This window comes from Parasteatoda tepidariorum, chromosome 3 (genome assembly GCF_043381705.1).
Source record: "Parasteatoda tepidariorum isolate YZ-2023 chromosome 3, CAS_Ptep_4.0, whole genome shotgun sequence".
Taxonomy (NCBI): Eukaryota; Metazoa; Arthropoda; class Arachnida; order Araneae; family Theridiidae; genus Parasteatoda; species Parasteatoda tepidariorum.
In genome coordinates, this window is record NC_092206.1 from 66,037,068 (window position 1) to 66,060,651 (window position 23,584).

Below are 23,584 nucleotides of genomic sequence, written 5' to 3' on the forward strand. Positions count from 1 at the left end.
AAAGAAGGGTTCAAAATAAACATATTCCCAGTAAACAAAAACAACTTCTTCCAAAACGTCACATTTCCCTAAAAATATTTCCCTATTGGTGAATGCGCGCGCTTACTTTGATCAAAGTACTTTGATCGTGTCAACCCACCTTCATTCCGAGTACGTCCAGCTCAAACATTTTCGCCATTTTCAATCACGTTCAAAAAGCGGGCATCCAAGCAGTTGGCGATAGATTTCGTTTGGCAATCACCCATTTCAGCTGATCGCCAAAGTTTAGGGTTATAAGAGGGCGGTCAGCCAAGACAGTGCGTTGTCTGAATCCGATATCTCTGGGCTTCTTTCAAGCAGAAAGCGAAAGACGGAAGCGTTACGAATATGATATAAGATAAATGTAGGGTGGCAACAACTATTTCCCGGAAAACGGAAATTTGAACAGCCGTCATGCAATGTTGTCGTGAGAAATTAGGAATCGGTTTTGTTGTGTTGGGAAAATGAAAAACATATTAACATATTGAATCGTATCACTCCATTAAAATAATTTTATGCTGTTTAAAATTTGCATGATGCATGAAATTTTAAAAGTTTATAATGTATTAATTTCATTTAAATAATTAGTATTTTTTTAATTATTAAATGTATGGAAGTGTAATTTCTTAGCGTAGGAAAATTTACTTCTTTGCATAATAACTTCTAAAATTCTGATGGTGCCCCAAATATTTGATCCATATTATTTTAAGTGAAGTATTTAGTATGAATGGCAAGAGTAAATTTTCAAACATTGGTACATTGGAAAAAAGTAATATTAATATCAAAGAGATTCGAAAAAAGTTTGAGAATTTGTCTACAAATGATGATTTTGAAATAAATAATGAGCAGTCTACGTCAAAAATTCCTATTCCACCTCTTCGTAAGAATAAAAGTAACTCTCGAGATAGTAAAATAAAACAATTGGATGACAAAAATTCCGTTAAAAAAGAAACTTCTGGAACTCCTTGTGAAAGAAAACCATCAGTAGTAAAGCTATTAGATGATAAAAATTCCATTAAAAGAGAAACTTCTGGAACTCCTTGTGAAAGAAAACCATCAGTAGTAAAGCTGTTAGATGACAAAAATTCTGTTAAAAGAGAAACTTCTAGAACTTGTGAAAGAAAACCATCAGTAGTAAAGCTGTTAGATGACAAAAATTCCATTAGAGGAGAAACTTCTGGAACTCCTTGTGAAAGAAAACCATCAGTAGTAAAGCTATTAGATGACAAAAATTCCGTTAAAAGAGAAACGCCAGGCACACCTTGTGAGCGGAAACTATCAGTGAAAGAACGCACTAAAATTTTTGAAACCAATCCACCTGAATTTCCCACTGGAGAATTAAATTCTAATGTTTCTGAGACTGATTCCTCAAAAGTACCTCAAAATGTGCATAAGCAAAACGCATTGTACATCAATATGGAACACAACAGTCAAATGCTGCTTACGCCCCCTGTAAAACCTCCTAGAAGCTATCATCTTTCCGAAATGAAAAATCAAGCATCTAGTCATGCATTGAAAAACATATCAAAAACTACTGCAAATAGAAGATGTTCATATAATGAGCCCAGTAAAAATCATGTTCCTAAGCCCAGAAATAGTTCCTCATTCAGTTCTAATTCTAAAGTGGATAAAAATGATTTATGTAAATCTGCTAGGCCTGATGTTAGTGAATCCTGTAGCAGTTTGACTCCAAAGTCTCAAAATATTGCTGCCAAAACACATTCCATTATGAATTGTTTGAAAAATATATCAATAGCTGCTAACAACATTCGGGAGAAAATGAAACAGTCCAGTGTATTTGTTGATTTGACACCTACAACTGTGAGTCCGCCTAAACATTATGGAACATTAAAGAGAAGTCATAGCGAAGAACATATTTATGCTGAACCTTATGAAATTTTGAAAAAAGATATTGAAAAATCGCCAAATGTTTCCAAAAATGGCCAACCTTTACACTATATGGTATATTCAATTTTATCTGTATTTTAATTTTTTTTCTGAAAGTTTTCGGAGAGATTTTGCAAATTGTTTGTTTTATGTTTCCGGTAAAATCCTAGAATAGCCCTCCTCTTGGCTACTTTTTGAAATCTTGTCAAGTTGGCGATTATTACTTCTATAAACGTTGATTATTTAAAAAAAAAAATTTAAATTATTACAAATTTGTTAAAATATTTTTATTGAAATAAAATAAGAAATAACTTACCTTTACTCTGATGGCTCATCTCCACATTTAAGGCATTCATACATTTTCGAAATTAAATTTTGATTCAAACACCATTCAATAATCGCCCACTTGCCTCTTGTATTCAATAAAGTTAAAAATTCACTCATCCATTCACTCGCCATTTTCAACCGGTACTGCACGAAAAAGAATTAAAAAATGAAATGATAACTGTAGCCAGGTGTCTGTCCAGGCCAAATTTACTGCCGTTTAGCAATGCGTTCACAAATTCAACTTTTAGGAAAAACGGTAGTTTCACAAAATATTTTTTCTTAAAATTTTATTTTTGCATCCCGTAAGAAATGATAAATCCATATTTTTATCATATTTTTGTGTTGATTTTGTAACATAATTTTTAATTTTCACAAAGTATGTCTTAAGTTTTCACAAAATAGGTACCTCTCAGAAAAACCTAGACAGACCCCTGGTAACTCAATAAGAGATCGGAAGAACATAAATGGCTAAAAAAGAAACCTTTTTACCTCTTTTCTAACAAAATCCAACTTTTGCGTAGGTATACATATAAATTAACCAATCAGGTTTAAAAATTTTGGAGCGGACTTCGAAAAGTTTTCAAAAACTAGTAGGTCGGAGGACGGGTGGTTGGTTCTGAACAGCCGGTGAGGTCGGACGTTCAAAATAGACGCCCTGTAAAGTTGTTACATATTTCCCCAAAATATCTTCCAGAAACCTAGTTTGGCGAGATTTCAAAAAGTCGCTTGGCAAGATATTAAAAAATCACCACGTGGTGTGCTACTCTAGGATCCACTCACGTTTCCTACAATATCATTCTTATTTTCTACCTATTAGCAATAATTCAATTTACAGGGACATTTTTGTGCTAGTGCTAGGGAGCTCCATTAGCTTTAGAATTAAGGGAAACTGCAACGCTTTGCAAAATCTCTCTAACGGTACTACTTTGATTTGGAAGGCCAAAAAAAAAATCTGAATCCTAATCTTGAATAATTAATTTAATGAGGGGGCCTAAATTTTTTTAATTGCTTCCAGTATCGTAGGAAATGTTGTATTCCAATATGGTATTGAAAGAAATGTTTAATGCTATTTTTTGTAATTGTAATATGCTATAATTGCCACATAAACTCACAATAATACAGTTAGTAATCCTGAACACTTAAGAGTTCTGACCTGAGTTGGTGTTATAACTCAAGAAATTCATTTAAAAAAAATTAAATTTCTTACCTATACGAAGTAGTTTATTGTATATAGTTATGTGTAACTAAAGAAAAGCAGTGGTATTATTTTTAGAAATATGTGCAAATGTTAGACAAAACTGCTATTATATAAATATTTCTTTTTAATTGAAAATATTCCTTTAAAAATCATGTAATGTCTTAATTTCTAAGTCATGATCCCTCTGGATTTTTGAGCTATGTTTTGACTTTCAGTTCTCTTTTTTAATTAGCTTTTTTTTCCTTATAATTAGAAAGAAAGATAAATATTTTCTCCTCTACTAGTTATGCAGTTAACATTTGCTGTAGGATATATTTTTAGTAATTTTTTTAATAATAGTAATTCAACTGGCAAAAATATTTAGCAGTAATAGAGTTATTTCAGTTGAGTTCACTAAAAAAATTTGAACTCTTTTTAATGCATTATATGTTAACGAAGTTGAAGAATTATTATTATTATTAAGGGAATATTTCTGCATTGTGATCTGTGGCAGAATAATCTCCAAATCTTGGTAACTTCCAGGCAGTGACTAATGAAAAACTAAAAAAAACTTCTCAGAAGGGGTCTAACTCAAAAGGTATAACTTGTAGCCATCTCAGTGAAAACCTCTAAATGTTTTTTTTTTTTTTTAAATTGCAAATTCAATATCTATATGACGTCTTAATGATTGAAGTTGGCGTGACACATCACAATACGGACATTGACCCCGCTATTTATTTACCTAAAATACAATTATTTATTACTAATATACCAGGTGCCTTCAGAATGTCAGTCGGTATAAATAAATAAATAAAAAAATGGATGAAGAAAGACATGTATGGTTCGCTTCATTCTGCTTTTAAAACTACAATATTTTTCTCATCAAGATACTAAATTATTTACAAGGTTCGTCAATGTATAGTGTTACTAACTAATAAAAGCACTAAAACCCTGTTTTTACGAGAATTGCTATTTACACCAACTACATACAACATGGCAATATTTGTGGACAAAATTAATAGATGCTTGTATAAATATTTAAGTTGAAATGTAATAAAAAAATACTTTATAATTTTGTTAGTGTTATCTTCTAATAAACTTTTTTACTAATTTTGCAACCTGTTAAAAAATTGTTTGTTTTCCTTAGAAGAATGAAGTAAATTATATACAGTACAGAACCCGTTATCCGGAAATCAGAAAACCGGAAAACCAAAAAACCGGAACGAAATTCGATAAATTTTCTCGCCATTTTTTAAAAAAAATTTTTTTTTCCTCATAAGATTTTACGATTTTTCTTTCTTTTTTTAAAGATGTTTACCTTACCATCATTTTGGAAATAATCATTAGTGTATTACTTCATCGTTTTTTCTTATTTTTAAAATTATTTCCAAATATTTTTTTTTTTAGTTGGGTCTAACAATAAAAAAAACGGCTTTTTGTAGCGATTCAGAAAACCGGAAAAATCAGTTATCCGGAATAGCGATGGTCCCGACCGTTCCGGATAATCGGTTCCCTACTGTATTTCTATCTTTTTTGATTTTCTTTTAATTTTTTAATCAATTTTAGTTTTGACCTTGCCTGATAATATAATGATCAATAATTCATTAAGTTTCTTTTACTTGTAATAATGTAGTATTTTAAAATTTTTTTTTTAGTGTACGCCTCTTATTAAGCCTAAATTACCAGATAAAAATCCAGAAAAAAGTAGACTTAGTCGAGAACATGTAAGTAACATTTTCCTGTAAGTTCCTTTTCTTTTTCTGTTCTGAATCAAACAAAGTAATTTTGAGTTAGACTTTAAGATGTAAAAGTTTCATTCATTTGCTTATAAATTTTACTATTGGTTTTTTAAGGAATTGTAAAAATATTGAATAAGAAATTAATTATTTTTTGTTTAAATTCCTGTTTTAAATGCCTGTTATTTCTATGTGTTAAAAAATAGACCTTAAATATTTTTTCATGTTTACTGATCTGTTTATTTCTCTGTTTAGTTTATTCATCTGTTTATTTCTATTTTAGTATTATGCTTAAGAAAATAATTCAGTCTATCTTTACCTAAAATTGTACCTTATTCAATGTTTAAAAATATATAGGGAATTTCCAGCAATTTTTTGGTAGATTGTATCGTTTGGTAATTCACAAGGTAATCTAAAATCTTGTTTTTAACTACACATTATTGGAAATAGTTTTTCACAGATTAGTTAAGTTCTAAAATTCATGTGCTTGAACATGGCTTGCAAATTTATGTTCTGAAAGACAAATGTAGATTTGAAGAATTGAAACTAGATTACTTTATATTGAATATCGAGTTTTTGTATTGATGTCTTTTTTAAATTATATACAGGCGAGTCAATTTTGTCGTTTTATCAACACGTTTTGTTTTAAGAATTGATACCCATTTTTTGTTTGTTTGTTTCAATTTTGTTGCTTTTCTCTTTTTTTTCGCGTTGCATTTTCATGTTATCCATATGTTAGTAATTTTTCTTCAGTCAAAAATTTTACTAATGATTTGTTAGTTTTAAGTATAAAAAATTTATTTAAATTTTTACTCTTTTATTAAAACTTAAAAGCTATACATTTATTTAATTAATTTATTGTTTTCATCTCTATTAATTTAAGGTAAGAACAATGATATATGATTCATTTGCACCTTTGCGAACTGTTCCAAAAGAAAATCAAGAATTGAAGGATACAATTCCAGGTATGATATTAACTACGATTTAGATTTGTTTTAAATGCCTATCTGAAGGAATGAGGAAATATTGTATTTTTATTAATTGGCGATCGAAATGGGCTGCAGGTGGCGTAGAGCAGAACTCTTTTCCTATGGCAACACTTCACATGCTTTCCCCATTAGCGTGTGGAAAGTCATAGAGGAAGGAAGTACGTTAGTTTCTCTCTTGATTTTCATATAGATTAAAATCTTTCAACTTGAAACACTATATGAAACTGAAAACTGCATTAAACATAGTTCTAAAGAAAAGTATCATGGAAATTTTAAAAAATATTTTGATTAAATAAAAAGGAAAAACGTTAAGAAAAGGGAAAATATCGTAGTATATTCCTATACAACTGAAAAGAGGAGGAGAGGGAAGGGAGAAGGGCTAAAGGCATGAAACCGGTCTCTCCCCAGATGGCGTATTCGAGTGTTGCGATCGCGAATATTCTGTTTTCCTTCAAATAGTGTTTTGAGGAAAATAACTGATAATTTAGAGAATAATGCATAAATAACTGAATCTTTCACAAATTTATTTAATTAACTGAATGTCATAAAAAGTAATGCTATGATTTAATAAGTCTAATTATTTATTTTTTATTGGAAATTTAAAATTAACTTATAGTAATTTTAAATTTTTACCACTGTCAAAATAATTTTTAATTTTGTCACAGAGATTTTTGAGCAATTAAGAATTGCTGATCAGAAGATAACGAGTTATGATTAAAGCTTGGATTTTGATGGCATTTTCCTTTATTATTATTATTTAATCAGTACTTAGAATCACCAGTCGTATTATTCTTCATGAACCCACACCCCAGGAAAATTACATTGATGATTGTTATATATTGAAACTAAATAAAATTTTTAATTGCAAAGGATTTTTTTTTTTTGTATTTTAAAGGCATATTTTAAATATATTTTTCAGGGCATTTATTACTGTATTTTAAGGTAGTTTTGAGGATTTTTTACATCATCAAAACATCAAAATCTGGGCTCTAGTAATGATGAATATTTAGCCGTTCAGCTTATTACTCAGCTCCTCTTAAATATCAAGTTTGCTAATCAACCTTAGCTAATCGTTATGATAGTTAAGCATATAGTTAATTTTTTTTATATTGGTAACCATAAAATCTAAATCCATATTTTAAACTAATTGTTTTATAAATGTAAACAAAAATTATAATTTTGAAAAAATTTTTGCTTCTCACAAGACTTTCTTAAATGTAAAGAATATTTAAAATTGAAAGGCTTAAAACTTCTTAATTAAACTTGTTTAGAAGTTATATTTTATTTTTCAGAAAATATTTTGCTTTAGCTAAAATAATTAACTGTAAAGTAACAGTAAGGGCACCAAAAGTTGAAATATAGATTTAAAGCTATATTGTCTTAATTTGTCAAATGGATATTCCCACTGCCCAAATTAGATGCCTGGGACTGTCTTTGCCTTGACAAGCCACTGACTCTAGACTTACAATTTTAATTTTTAGTTATCAATTTTTCAACCATATCAAATTCTCTTTTCTTTCTGTCCTTCAGCATGTGCTATAGTGATGAATTTGAAAGAGAATCTAAACAAATCAGTTGTATCTTTCATGTGAAATCATAACACAATTTAAATTATGTTTCTTTTTTTAAAGATGACAACACACTCTCCAAGTGTTAAATTATATCTAAAATTTATGTTTAAAATTAATATCAATAGATGGCGCTGTGCCAATTATTTACTTTCTCATATTTGTTATATTTTATTCCCTCTTGTGCTGTCCATATGAAATAAACGTTGTGTTCGTTTCTCCTGAGTCATATTTATTTGGGTATCCAAGTTTCTTTAGAGTACAGAATTATTACCAAGAATACCCACCTTCTATTTATTTACATATCTTTTCTCATGTTAAAATGGATTTTAATAAAAGGGAAGGCGTTTTGAATCATTTATTGCTTGAAATTTATTATTGTATAATATATTTCTTATCAAGCATGTAATTATTATTAATGTGTAAAATGTGCCGTAGAATATATTCAATCAAGTTTAAATTGTTTATTATAACATTGAGTGTATATTAACTACCTTCAATTATTATTTATTTATATATTTATTAACTAGTATCGTTATCTTTAATTAATTAATTTTCATACAATTATTTGAAAAAAAGTTCTATGGTAGAGAAAATTAAATTTTTTAATGTAAGCTTCTGTTTTACAGATTCATCAGAAGCTGACATGAAAGCGATTCAGGCTCGAATTATTTACGTTAAATCAATAAGACAGGTCAGTTACTGTAATGTATTTTATTTTTGTATATAATTACTATTGTTTCAAATTATTTTTGTAAATTATTTATAATTTCAAACATTATATATTTTAGAGACTTCTATTGATTTAGCAAAATTGATGTTAAAAAATGCTTGAATATTTAACTCTGATTTAACTAAAAAGACTCCTGAGTGTTTTTTAATTTAGATATTTCTCATAAACAAATGTTGAAAACAATATTTTTACCTTTTGTAGTTTTTTTTTAATAAATTATTTTATTATTCTTTATTGTTAAACTTTATTATTGTTTGTTATTAAACTTGACTTGCTATGACTTTTCTATTGGCATTGAAACAATGAAAATAAGGAAACCCATTATAAAGCTATAATACTTTATGTAATGCATTTAACCTGAAGAAAATCAGTTCAGATTTTATATCTTAGTATATTCTTTTCCTATTAAGTAACAGGTAAGGAGATGGGTAACCAGTTTGTTATGGCAAGAAAACAGTCACACTCAAATGTTAAAAATTCTGGATCAAAGTGTTAAAAATGCTCGTATGTTACATAATGCATTGCAATCTATCACACTTTTACAAGTCATATTTAAGCTATTAAATATGCAATTTTTCTTTAAAGTTATTAAGTATTAGTGTAAGGATAAATATTAATGTTGTCATTAGAGGGAAATTTTCTTATTTATTTTTGTAACTGACAAGCAATTGTAAACAATGGACAATGCATATAAAAAAAAAATATATAAATTTTTTTCCAATTTATCTATTGCCATTTTTATTTTCTAGGTATCAGGCTCTAGTATTTGTCTTGCTCCTAAGTTGTATGAAGCTTTATATATCATCAATGTAACTGAAAATCAACCTGAAATTTCCTATTCCTTTCCTTTGAAAGTATGTTTTCAATACATTTTCCTTTTTATTGTTTTTAAATTATTTTTTGTCAAATTTTTTAATAATATTTTTTATGGTTAATTTATAAAGTTGTTACTTAGTTTGTTTAGTTTTATATTTAGTATTTATCAAGGATGTTGTTCATTTGAAATTTGTTTTTAAGTTATAGATATTTAGAGCTTAAACTTATGCTTAATTGAATTTGTTATTGTAAATGTTATTGTTCTTCTGTCTTTAATAATTATATATTAAAACTTGCATTTGTCTATTATATAATTGTGGCCTGTCTCTCTGTATATAATTTTTTTTTCATCATCATTTAATTAAAGTTTCCTATTATAAATTTGTTTTTATATTGTATTAAATATAATTTGGTTTACAATTAAAGAAAAGAATTGCATTATTCTTATGCTGATTAACTGGCTATTTATTAAATAAAACTTTATATTTTATTGTATTTAAAATGATTTTTTTGACATCTATGTATTCTTATAGGTTCCTGAAACCTATAGATATCCTTTATTACCTCACATTTGTTTTCCTAATGATCTTCTCTTTAAAAGTGTGTCTACATATCAAAGGTATGACTTAGTATAAGTTATTATAATTTTGTGTGAATTGTTATTCTTTATTTGTACCTACAGTATAACAATAGCCTTAACAATTTAAACTGCTTTGGGCCTTAGAATGTCTGTATATTGCAAAATTATGGATTTTAGATATTTTAATTTTATGCTGTTTGAGTTACTGTTCTACAATTCTGAAAAGTTAAGTTTGATTCTATCATAGATTTAAGTGATTATTTGCTCCTTATTTTAAAAGTATTTCTACGAATCTCTGCATGGTTTTTAAAATTTTTTATCTTTCAATATGGCTTCATGACACAGAAATTTCGAGTCATGCTGTTGAGTTATTTTATTTTTTTTATGCTCACAACTCCTGACTTTTTTTATGATTTAAAATTCGCATGTTAAATTAATGTTCGATTAAAAATATAGAGATTTTGAAAACAAAGAATAAATGCATCTAAATGTTTTTTAAAAAAACTAAAACCATATGACTACATTAATATGGGATTTAATCATCATGAATTTAAACAATCTGCTTTTGCTACGATAGACTTGATCATAAATTTGAGTGTTTTTATTTTCATGTTTTTATATTCTTTATCAGGAAATTATTGCTATGGATTTCCACATTGTTTTTAAATTCTTGATTCTTTAATATATCATCATAAATTGATTTCATTATGAATTCATCTGTGTTATCTATTTTTTTTACAGGAGTTTTTGCTGTGGGTTTTTAAAAATTTTGATTTCTTTTTTAAACTGCTTGGTGGACTTCTGTCAGTAATCCTTATTTGACAAGCTCCATTTGCATCAATTTCAAATCTGCATGGTTTCTTTGATTATTTTTTTTAGTGGTTATTGCTATGGATTTCCACATAGTTTTTAAAACCAATTTTTTAAGTATGATATTTGGACATAAATTTTGTCATCTTGCTTCTAATTTGAATTCCTAATTTATTTTTCAACACAAATCGAAAAAATTGTTTGGATATCAAAGATTTCAGGATTTTAGATGTCTTGATTTATGAGATTATATTTCCTATATTACATACATAATGCTACGAAGGCATCTACATTTAAGTTGGGCTAGTTTATTTTATTATGTTTTTCTATTTGTAAGCAAATGAGTCATTGCAAAACACATGTGGTAAAAGTTTTCTTCAAACACTTATTCTTATTTTGTGGTTCACAAGTTTTTTTTCCTCGAAATTCTTTATTTTATTTTTCTTTTAATATTATTTTGATTTTAACAATATGATTAATACATATTAGCATGTAGTTATTGCTTAACAGTAAATAGATAGAAATGTTTTTAACTTCTAATAAAAGTTTTCAATTAAATTTTTTGATATTATTTTATCAGGACTGTGCACAGATTAATAAAAGTAAGTAATGTTAGGGTTTTTCAAAAAATTAAAAGTTAATAAGTATTTTTTTCTGAGTTTTGTAGTATTTGATTATGTAAAGTGTTATGTATATTTTTGTTTTAAAATTTATCTGAAAACATTCTATTTAATTTTTAGACACATGTTTACTGTTACTAATTATGTGTTGCTTAGGAAAGTTCATATACACCCCATTCTAGCAGTATTGTACCTTAAAATTATTTATTTGTTATAATTTTTTGCAATCGTTTTATCAGTTACATATAATGACTTCAATAATACTTTATATTTTAATTTTTAGCGAAACATTTTATTTTACTCTTCTTGATAAAGGGGAAAAAGTTTGGGGATATTGTCTCAGGATAACAGTAAGTATCTTTTGACTTATTTATAATTTTAATGTAAATAAGTCGAATTATCATTAAAATTAGAATTTTTTATGTAATTGATGGGTATTGTAGGGTATTGTTGCTTCCAATAATAATAATTTTTGATAATGTTTCTCAATCGCATCTGTTGCAGATAGTAATAACAGCTGCAAGTAAAAAATTGCAAGAAAGGAGCTGTAAGAATAGTCTGTTTTTGCTATACTGTAAGAAATATGTAAAGATGCGATAAAATTTATCCACATAATTCAATGAGTGCTGCTTAATCCAAATTTCTATTAGGAAATAGCTGAAACCATAAATATGTCTTTACTAACGGAGATCCTTCTTAAACAGAACTACATTATTAAAAAACTGCTGTAGTTTGTAACTGTCTTTAAAAGTGATTGTCTCGGGACCTGATAAGTTATATTACTATTAATATGCTGATTAAACATTATTTAGAAATGAATTAATATAAAATATACTCATAAATTTTATGATGTATTCATTTAAAGTACTATATAAAAAATAATAAATAGTATATATATCTATGCATATATGAATTTAAATTAGATTCATTAATTATATGCAATTAATTTTCAAAATAATATGTATATTCATATAAATGTGTGTGTATATATATATAATTTTTCGAAAATTACACCAAATGTGAAAAAATTCTGATTGGTGTGTATTTTTTTATCCTTACATGAGTGATCAAGTATGTAAGTATTTAATCAAAAATGCTGGTTTAGCAACCCCTCAAATTTTGATTATAAATAAGAATTAATAAAGGAGAGGTAGCTTATTCTTTTTCATTCCATAGTCATGCTTATTTTTACTTAAAAAAATGCACTCCAGTTGCAGTATATAAATAAAGTAAATAAATAAATATTTAAGTTAAAACTGAAATGTGAAAGCAAAAACAAAAATGTTATCATTTAATAACTCTGACTTAGTGTCTGCTTTGAATTACATTAATACAGTTGTATAAATATGTTTTATTAATGTAAATAATTTTGAATGTTCAAATTTTTATTCAAGCATGTATTTTTAGACTAACATGCCTGGCAAGGTATGTAAAACTTCTGAGTTTTTTCAAGTTTTTATATATATGTATATTCATTTGTTAATGATGTGATCAATTTATTTTTCTAGGGGTGGCCTGATAAAGGACTGGACTTCGATAATTTGTGTGTTAAGCTCCCAGTTGCTATCTGCATTTTAAGTTGCTTTTATGCCCCATTGTTTTATAAAAGGGTATGTTGTAATATTCTTTTTTTAGTTTTATTTTGAAATTCATTTTTAAATTATGCTTATTTGTATTTTTTTTAAAAAAGGAAACAAATTCAATTTTTAACAAATGTGAATTCAAGGGATTTACTATTACTAAGATACAGATCCACTTGTTATTTGCATTTTAAGTTGCTTTTATGCCTTGTTGTTTGGAAAATGGGGTTTGTTTTATTATTCTATTTTTTTAGTTTTATTTTACAGTCAGTCCATTTTTAAATTATGCACATTTGTATATAAAAAAAACAAAACAATTTTTAATAAATGTGGATTTACTATTATAGATATATAAAACTTGCCATTAAAAAAAATATTAGGTGTTTGCATTAGCACCCAAAAACATGGAAATAGTATTTAAACTTATTAAAGTATTTGTTTGGTACGACATCATAAATTTTTTAATGTGAGATAAAAGTATGAATTTCTTCTGACTTTTGATGGAATTTCCGACCCATAGCAGAATTTACTGATTCAATCTGCAGCACCAGATGGTGCTGCAGATTGTTTTGATTATTTCATAAATCAAAATTTGTGATTAACCGTAACGTAATCAGGTAGGTACTATTATCATGCAAATTTGGCTTACCCAAACATGTATAAAGCAGAACTTGACTTCACAAATTTAAGGAATATAAAAAAAAAGAGAAATGTATGTTGTTTAAATTTAATTTGAATTATATGAAATTATACTTAAAGGTTACACAGCACAGCCAAAAAATGCATATCATTCCTTCAAGTTATAATGCAGAATATTCTATAATGTTTATATTTTTCAACAAAGATCACAGAGGAATTTCCTCAGAGTTTCTTTGCAGTACTTTATCTTAGTAGAAATTTCTTTGCTGCAAATTAAAATCTCTTTGAAGATCTCAGATAAAAAATAATCTGCAGACATTCTGATAATCTGTAGCACCCGCTGCTGTGCTGGAGGGTTTCTGCTGCCAGGTTACCAACTTTCTAAGCTTTAGAAAAAAATGTTAAATGTCTATTTTTTTCTTGATGTTTCTAAGTTTTGTTGTTGTTGTTTTACTTTATTGTTATTTTATTCTCTTTGATATGATTTATATAGAAAGCTTAACAGCATATTAAACTGTTAATGTACGCAAATAGTTAAGAATTTTTTTTAAATAATCTTAATGTATTTTTTGTGAAAAATAGTTTCACATGCTTTTTATTTACTGTAACTTGATAGTTATTTTTAGAATTTTTGTTCTTTTTTCATTCTTATTCCTGGACATGTTTGCTAATTTTAGTTAGAAAATGAGACTGGTATGACTGATGTGTTCATTGATCTCATATTGTGCCAATAAACACATCGCCAAACCCATTTATTTACATTTATTGCAATGTACTATAGTGTTTCTAGTTGTGTAGGATAAAATGATCTTCATAGCACAGAACTGTTAGTCATTATTTTCCTGTTTAAATCTTTATAAAAAAAAAAGTACAACATATAGAAAATTTCTTTAACTTATTAAAGAAAATATTTTTATATTCACAGTGGAAAATAATGAGATGCATTTTACATAATTACGTAGCTCAAAAGATTTCATAACGTCAAAATGTTTCATATTTGTCAAAGAAGGTACTCAATAGGAGTTGTTTATGGCAATTTTGGTTTTGTAGTTCAAGTCCACTATGCCTCAATCTTATTTTATGCTCTTTTTAAAAATATTTATCTTCTTTTTTTAAAGCTTTTACTGGAAATTGAAAAACACATAACTTTACCTCGAGTGAAATGTTTTAAGTACATCAGATCTCTCCAGAAACTAGGTGTTCCTAATGCGGGTGCTAGTGTATCTATTCCTGATTATACTGAGGTAATTAAATATTCTATAAGTATTATAAGAATTTTTTATTTTTTAAAATTTCATCAACACTGTTTATAATTTTTTTGTTATTTATTAGTCTGTTGAAGATAACAGGGTTGTTATTTCAAGACCATTTGATTCTCATACAGTTGGAGTAAGTTATCTTATATTTTAAATTATTTTTAATTTTAAGTAATTTTAGTAAATTGATGTGAGTGTGGGTAAAAAGAAATTATAGGTTCTGTTATAAAGAAATTAATAAAATAGAATAGCTTTAGTAACAGTGTATGGCGACTCTTAATTATGTTAAACAATGTAAATACAGCAGAAAATGCTAAACAATGCAAATAAAGCACAGAAAAGACAAACTATAACTTTGGTTCTTCATTTGATTATCAAGCCTCTTCCTCATTGTCGAAGCACAGAATAATTGCAAATAAAAACAATGGAAAGAAGGCAAATAAACTTACACCAGAAAGTCCATTATGCCAAAATAACCAAACTTCTCATTCGGTGTTTCAACACTGATGAGAGTTTTTTTTAAAATAGAATCAAAGCTGTTTCATGTCTGTTTTTTTTTTTTTTTTTTTTTTTTTTTTTTTTTTTTTTTTTTTTTTTTTTTTTTTNTTTTTTTTTTTTTTTTTTTTTTTTTTGCATTTTATTTATGTTGCTAAGCTTTATTCCATTAGAATAATTTAAGTAAGATATTAGTTATTTGTTGCACAGCAAAGGTTTCTAAATCTAATAAAATATTCTCTTTTTAAAAAAGTAAATTTATACAATATATGTATACATATTTTCTTTTTATAAAAATGTGTTTGTATAAATGTAATGCACTTTTTTTACTAAATAAGCATTAATAACTATTTTATTTCTATAAAAATTGCCAGTTTATTTTCTTCATATTTCTCAATATTTTAATTTACTAATAAACTTTTACACCTTTGTTTATTTGAAAATAATTTATGCATCACAACTGTTATTATGATTTGATTCTTAATTTAACGAAAATGAGTTTCCAAATTAAGAATCCAAAATCTAATTACTAGTGAATTTTTTATGATGAAAATTATTTCATTTTAGTTTGAATTAACTAGAGCACTACAACTTCTAGATGTTGACATCCTTATGAAAACTGTTTCTTCCCTGCTCTTAGAACGAAGAGTTCTTCTTATTTCATCTTGTGTTAAGTACGTTCATTAAGTGTTAAACATTTAGCATCTGGATTTAATATGAAAATTTTCACTTATTTTTAAGTTGAAATTTACCAATACATAAATGTAAAAAAAAAATTTTTAATTTTTGATTCTGGATTTTTGACGTGATAGTTTCTTCCAAACGCTAAAAAATTGATCCATGTTTAAAACTTTATTATAACCTAAATTAATTAAATAATAATAATCAAGTTTTCATTTTCTATTAGGTTTTATTCAATTTTGATCTAATTAAGCAAATTAAAATCTTTGTTACAAAATTTTGTGATTTATTAGTATTAGTTTGCCTTGCATCTTGTTAAGCTTTTTTGGCACATGAAGTTATGGTTTTCCTGTTCTAGCCTTTCCGGTTCAAGGCTGTTTCTCTACCACGGTTGGCAAGTTTTTGACAGTTGATGATTTTATGTGTTTAAAATTTTATTATCATGACACATAATTTTAATGTATACAATCTAACTTGCTTATGACTGAAACAGAAGAACTATCACAATTGGTTCATTAATTCACAGTGTTTTTTTTATTGTTTTACGGAATTAATTCTAAAAGGAAAAATGTGTGAACTAATTCTTTAAACCCTTCTCTGGCAGCGTTTTTGTGGCCATATGGTCGGCAAAGAAAAAAAATTACATATTTGAAATTAAACTCGTCTCTCTTTACACATCTCTTTAAATCCTGCTATTATTTTTGTATTCCTGAATATTGCTAAGAAATGGTGCTACAAGTCCTACTCTTTTCTCAATTTTTGCAATGAGATTTCCCACCTGAATATAAATCAAAATAATTTTGTACTTCCTGTAATTTTGCTTTCGTTAGTGTTACTGTTGTATGTAATCTGTAATAAATTATTTCTGTTTTGAGATAAATTTGATTATTATGCTCTGTTGCCCAAGACTGATTGTAAGGTTGTTTTAATGGCAAGGTCGAATTTTCGGAAATAATTTTTACCAAATTTTAATAATTATTTTATGCAGTTTCTTAGCTTAAAATATGTTAACACAGTGTATTTATTTTATTATAAAACTTGGGTGCATTGCAGGGAAAAACTGGAGATCATTGGACGGGCTATCACATATTTCACCACCAATAGGTCAAATAAAAAACTGCTTGCTGTTAAAAATATTTTGCATTTTCGAATATAGGATGGAACATATATTAATTTTTAGCAACAAAAATATACATTTTTTTTGGTCGGAAATGTGAAAAAAAATTTGACAGAAAAGGGGTTAAAAAGTTGTTTGATATACTACACTTGTGTTAAGTTCATTATCACAAACAATCTTTATTGTGAAGGAACACTTCTTGAGCAAAATTTTTTTTTATTAAAACAGAAAAACTTTGTTTCTTCTTTGGCAGAAAAACAAACCCCAAATTTATGTTCACCCACTATCGAAATTTTGTGCTGAAAGAGTAAAGAACAGGTAGGACAAATAATTCACAAACATTTTTATTTGAAAATACAAACAGTCACATAAGCTGCAAGAGGAGAATCTAACAATAACCACACACAATGCTATAACTCTGAATATAACAATACAGATAAAAAAACTTCACATAGTTATTCTTCATTGCTTATATACATACATTTTTTGAGCAATTTGAAATAAATAATTTATTAAATACTTTCAAATTGAATTAAATTTTCAAAAACTAATATTTTGCTTCTGACAACTTTAGCAAAGCAATTCTTTAGAACATTATGAAAACTTATTTGTTTAATATCAGTTATTTTCATAATAACAGAGTCTTTTAACTGAGAACCAATCTTTTGTTAAAAAAATTTTCATTTAACCTGCAATCTCGTAAAAGAAGCGCTTGTAATATTGTATTCGTAATGTGTATACAATTTTAGCTTATTATTGCTTGATATTTTTGTGTTTATTTTATTTATGTAGCAATCTCTATCATTGCTGCCAAGCAATTTCTCACTTACTTTATCCCTTTGAATGGCCTCACACATTCATTCCAGTTTTGCCTGCCTGCTTAACAGTTTATTGTTGCTCTGAGTTGCCATATATTATAGGAGTTTTAAGTAGTGACTACAACTCACTTTTAGAACTTTTAGCTGAGCATGAGGTAAGTATATTTATATTGTATTGTTTTCTTTCTTTCCTACTAATCATTTCCATTCTTATTTAGAATATTTTAATGTGTGTAGAAATTAGGATTGTTATATTTTTTAGTGATTGTAACGAATTGCTATTTTAATTTAGTAACAAACAAAGCTATTTTTTAATAACAGCAAAAAAACTTATTTTTGTAGCATTTTATTATATTAAGTGTGGGTATATTATACTAAATTATTTATTAAGCCTGGATACTTTTTTTCCAGCTACTTATCTTGGATGTTGATAAAGGAATAGTAATTAAATCATATAATGATGAAGATACTATTCTACCCAAAAAGATCCAAAAAGCAGTCATTGCTGCCTTGAACTTAGCCAAAAATATGACAGGTAAAAATTTTGATTTCAAGCTATTTTTTTTTTCCAGTGTTGACATGAACTGGACAATTTTACACGGTATTTCTCTTTTAATACATTATTATAACTATGACAATCTAGTTAAAATATTACTAAGTTACGGAAATTGTTTTTTAGAATTAAAAAATCTTTCATAATTTATTGAATATTTGAGATTGTGTATAAAACGTGATTAGTCACATAGACTTTTGTTATAATTTCACTGCCTTTTTTTTAAAGATTCATTCTTATACATTATTAATTGACATATTATTATTCATGATAACACTTAAATTTTATTATTGCTTGAAATGTGCTCTACAACTTTTTCAAAAGAATTTTGAAAGACATGAGAATAACCTATTATTAAATGTTCAATGACATCAGGATGTTTGCTGATTTGTCTTTTTCTGGCTTGGTATTTTCACTAAAAATTGCAACTTTTTTATGATTTCTGCACAGGTAGGTGCAATAATTTTCGTATATATCTTCATTACAAAATCAAAATATTTTATTTAAACTTCATTTAAATAGAATTTATCACAAAAATAAACAGATGGTCTATATTATTTACGTTAATTACGGCTTTTCCACTGAATTAGCAGTGGTTAAGTTAAAATAGTTTGGCTTAGTTAATTTTCAATGAAAAATCACGGAAACAGAGGAATAATTCTTAATTTTTTTTTGTGATTAGTCACAATAATTTGCACATCAATATCTGCAATGTTTCTTACTTAATTTCTTAATGTCTCGACAAGTTAGTATTGTTGTAGTTACGTCTATGCTTTGCATTAATGTTGTTTAGTGCTTAACGTGTATTTCTAAAAGCTATCACACCATCAGGTCAAATATTCCTGTAAGATGTTATGTTATTAATTAAAAATATCTCTATTTTTTTCCTCCCATGCATAATAGTAATTACATTGTTAAATTGTTTTATAGATCCAACAGAAATGCTGAGAGATATCATGATATCAGAAGCATTTGTACACATGTATGTAGAAATGATTGGCCATTATGAAAATCATTTTATAGAGCAAGATGAGAATCTAATATTCCAGGTAAAAAAAGTTCAAATTTGTTATTTTTTTATGCTACTAAAAAAAATATTTTTGGAAAATAATATTTTTTGTGACACAAAAAAATTATTCTTTTACAGAAAATTTGTTCATTCAGATTTTTTGTATTATTCAGATGGATGCAGATTGTGTTGTTATTTGTTCAGGTTGTATTATTTTCAAATTTGTTTATTTACAGAAAGATGGTTTGCTGAAAAATGCCATTTCCCATAGTATCCAGACATTTTTGCAGTGGTTTTCTGAAACTCAAATGTTCGACACATTTATCAGTGAGAGTATATGGAGAATAAACTATAGAAAGTTATGTCAAACTAATTTAAGAAGTAAGAAATTAATTTTTTAAAAGCGCAAATAAGATTTTGGACTTTATAGAACTTTTTTACTTTCATAATAGAAACACTGTTTTAAGTCTCAGCTTACATTATGTAATGAGTTACATTTTATTATCAGAACTTTTAGATGTGTTTAGAATTAATCTATGACTTTCAAGAAATCCTATTATAACACCACTATGTTTATAGCATAAATTTAAAGATTATTATTAATTTTTTAAATGTATTTTTTGTAGCTTTTTTTGAAAAGCGAGTTGACGAATATAAATGGGAGCTTTCTCATGGTGAAAAATTCTCTCGTTTTATTGAAAAAACAAAAAATTTTGGTAAGCTATAATTATATTTTCTTTAATAAATGCAAAATTATGTGTTGAAAGCATGCAATAAATATTTCCAATTATGATTTATGATGTGGTTAATTTTTTTGTATTATAGATTATTAGTTAAAATTATTTATAATAATAAAATTATTTATAGAATATATGTTAAAATTATTTATTTTTCAAAGTATATCTTGAGTATCAGAACTTTCATTTATTTTTAAAGTATATAAAGTTACTTTAATAACATACTGACAATTCTGGTACTTATTCCCACTGAGCAGCTTATTTTCCATAAATAAATTTGTAGCTGTGAGAAACTGCCGTGGGTTGCTTAGGGAGAAATATTTAAATTTAGTGTCCTACTTGTGTGTGCTTATTTAAATGCTAACAGAGTATAATCATTGATATTTTTCTTATCAATGATTTACTAATCATGATGTTAAATATGCATTAGATATAATAAAATTCTCACTCAGAGCAGATTTTATTTTTACAAATACGCGTATTAGGATGATGAATAAAAATTTAGAAATGCATTTATTATCTAAGATTATAAGTTTAATTGATGTATTTTTGTGCTAATTTTATTTTACAGGAGGAAAATTGATAAGTAAATTAAAGAAGTAAGAAAGAAAATGGGTCCACAAATACTGAACTTAATATTTTTATTAATAAAAATGGAACTTAAAATATAAATGTTGTGCTATATGAAGCAGTTTTTCTTATATTGTTCTCCATGTTGCTAAAGTTAAGCAGAATTGTTTTATAACTTTTTATACAACAAATTAAAATTTTTATACTCATTTTACATTACGTGCCTTAAGCTTTTTTGTTTAAATTTGTTGTTTTTATGTGTGGAAAAATATGCTGACCTTAATGTGAAGACTTTTATACCCAGTTTTCTTCTGTTTTTCAATATTTTCTTTTGTTTGTATTTAGTGAATTTTAAACTTTCACTGCATATTTTTTTAATTCAGTTTTATGTGTTTTTCAAGGTCTACACATCACTGCATTCCATATTTTTTAATAAAATCTTTATAGTTTTATAATCTATTAAAATAATTCCATTTTCTCAATCAAAACTTTGTCATCTAGAAATTTTAATTCTGAAATGTGTAGTTTTAATCAGTTTTAGTTTTATTTATTAACTTGTTTCATTAATTAACCCATCATATAAATAAAATTATTAACTAAAATACATTTTTAATCATTATTTTTAAAAAAATCAGATTTCTCATGTTATTTTTTATTAAAATTTTAAAGAGATCTCTATATAGTGCAATGTTAGCAAACAATTAACTGCCAGTATATTAAAAGATCTATAATGAGTGCAGAACTGTATCTTGCACACAAAACAATATCCATGACATATTATATGTTGTATTATTTCTGTGACAATTTTTAAAATTATGTATAACAATTCTATTTTGCTTAGTTATTTTTTTTACTGTGCAAAAATTGATACATTTTTGAATTACGTTTATTGCTATTATTTATTCAAGGATGAATATTTGTTCTTAATATTTTGAGTATACGTGATCTGTTGGATGCAAGTTGATGAATATTTTTTCCAAAAAATTCATGTATAAGCGTTTTTTAAATTTTCTTTTATCCATTCAAATTTTTATGAAAGTGAAAAGAAAAATATTAAAACACGTTTTCGAATAATATAAAAATCCATTTCATGTTATTAAAAAATTAACTTTTCTTTTAGATGCAACAGAAATTTATGGTTAACTTAATTAGGTGTTCTGACTTTTTTAAAAGAAAGTTTACTATTTTTGTAATAAATGTATTAAACACAACCTTTCTTTATGACTTGTTTTTTTCTTGTGCATATTCTGAAGAAAAAATAATGTATATAAATTTCTTCTCTAATGAATTATTTTTGTTAAAAATATATACATTCTTAAGATAATAAAATAATATGTATTATGAGCAGTTGATAATAAAATGTTCCTGCAAGGGAAAGTATTCATTATCAATAAGTTTGGATGATATAAAAACTCCTCACCCATATTACTTATATTGGAACATTCCTTACGCCTTTCCCATTTGCAAATGTTTATTCCAAAATTAATAAAAATAAATAATAAAACTCTTTTAAAATATAGTTCATGAAGCATTTTAACTTTTTTTTTTTATTGAAATTTAACTGCTGTGTAACTTCCAACAAAACTATAGTTGTTAAAAAATGTTTCTAAAAAACATTTTTGTTAATAAAACTTATGGTTCGAGTTTGAAACATGTTGTACTTTTTGAAAAATAAATCTGTAAATGTCTTTAAATAAAACTACCTCAAAATAAAAAAAAATGGAGGTAAACATTTGAGAAATACCTGGTTACTTACTGTTCATTTTCATAAAACTTCGTGAATCATTTTTCAGCCTAGATATTTTATTGGGATTCTTAGACATTAATTTCTATTGAAAATATTCTGCCTTATTTAATAAGAAAAAAATGTTAAAGAAAATAGGTGAAATTCTATTGAAAATATTCTGCCTCATTTAATAAGAAAAAAAATGTGAAAGAAAATAGTTGAAATTAATTAATGTGTGTAAAAATTAAGCCTTATTTAGCCGTACATGTAATGGTAGAGTTTTTATTATTGTTTTTGTTTGTTTACTACTTTGCATATTTTTTTAATTCAAATTTTAATAATATATTTTAAATATCTAGTAGCAATAATAACATTCCACTATTCAAAAATTACACAAATGCAAATGTATATATTTACACTGTGTTTGCATTGTGCATGTGAGGTTAGGTTAATACCAAATTAATGCGCATTTTTGAAGCTTAAAATATCTGCTTTTATTTTATCTTCACTTATTTCTTTTAACACATCTATTAGTCTTTCAAACTTTTGAAAATTATTTATTAAGTTTTGTTCAGGCTAAAACTGTATTCAATTTTTAAATATTTGGAGGCACAATAATAAAATAAATTTTTGGTGAAAAGTAACAAGAATAGATTTTTTAAATGTAAGTTTTACTATATAGGGAAATTGCAAAAAAATGCTCTATTTGAAAGTTTTTATGAGTACATAATAGTTTACATATTTTTATTTATATGGTCTGTAAAGTCACTATAATTTTACACTTTAGTACAGAAATATCTTTGCATACTAGTCAAGTATTTTTTTATAAGGAAAAATAATTATATCTTAAAAGCACAATTGTTTTAGTTTTTATATATCCAGTTTAACGCAGCTATGCAATTATAGTTACTTTTAAAATACAAATATTGCCTTTCGATTTGCGCTTAAGTGCCAATGTTAAATGTCTGCTGTGATTTTTTACTTTTCTTCATTTTAATCGAGGATTGCATGTTTGGTTGTTGTGTTGTAATTATTCGATAAAACCATTTTCGTGTAAAACGTTTGTTAAAAATATTAATTTAATAATATATTTTTATTTTTGTGAAAAAAATTTTGTACCAAAGTTCAACATCTTTGTAATA

At 26.2% G+C, this 23,584-nt stretch overlaps 1 protein-coding gene across 1 annotated transcript; it reads left to right on the top strand.

The window, feature by feature from the left end:
- Positions 1-405: 405 nt before the first annotated feature.
- On the top strand, positions 406-22,436 carry LOC107454392 (DENN domain-containing protein 2A). The gene is made up of 17 exons (XM_043049327.2): positions 406-1,980; positions 5,065-5,133; positions 6,029-6,110; positions 8,332-8,396; positions 9,185-9,289; positions 9,785-9,870; positions 11,545-11,611; positions 12,770-12,871; positions 14,599-14,724; positions 14,813-14,869; positions 15,799-15,905; positions 17,822-18,002; positions 18,259-18,382; positions 19,331-19,449; positions 19,646-19,790; positions 20,036-20,125; positions 20,718-22,436. Exons 1-17 carry the CDS (start codon positions 742-744, stop codon positions 20,747-20,749), a joined length of 2,796 nt encoding a protein of 931 aa, XP_042905261.1. The 5' UTR covers positions 406-741; the 3' UTR covers positions 20,750-22,436.
- The last annotated feature ends 1,148 nt before the right edge of the window (positions 22,437-23,584 follow it).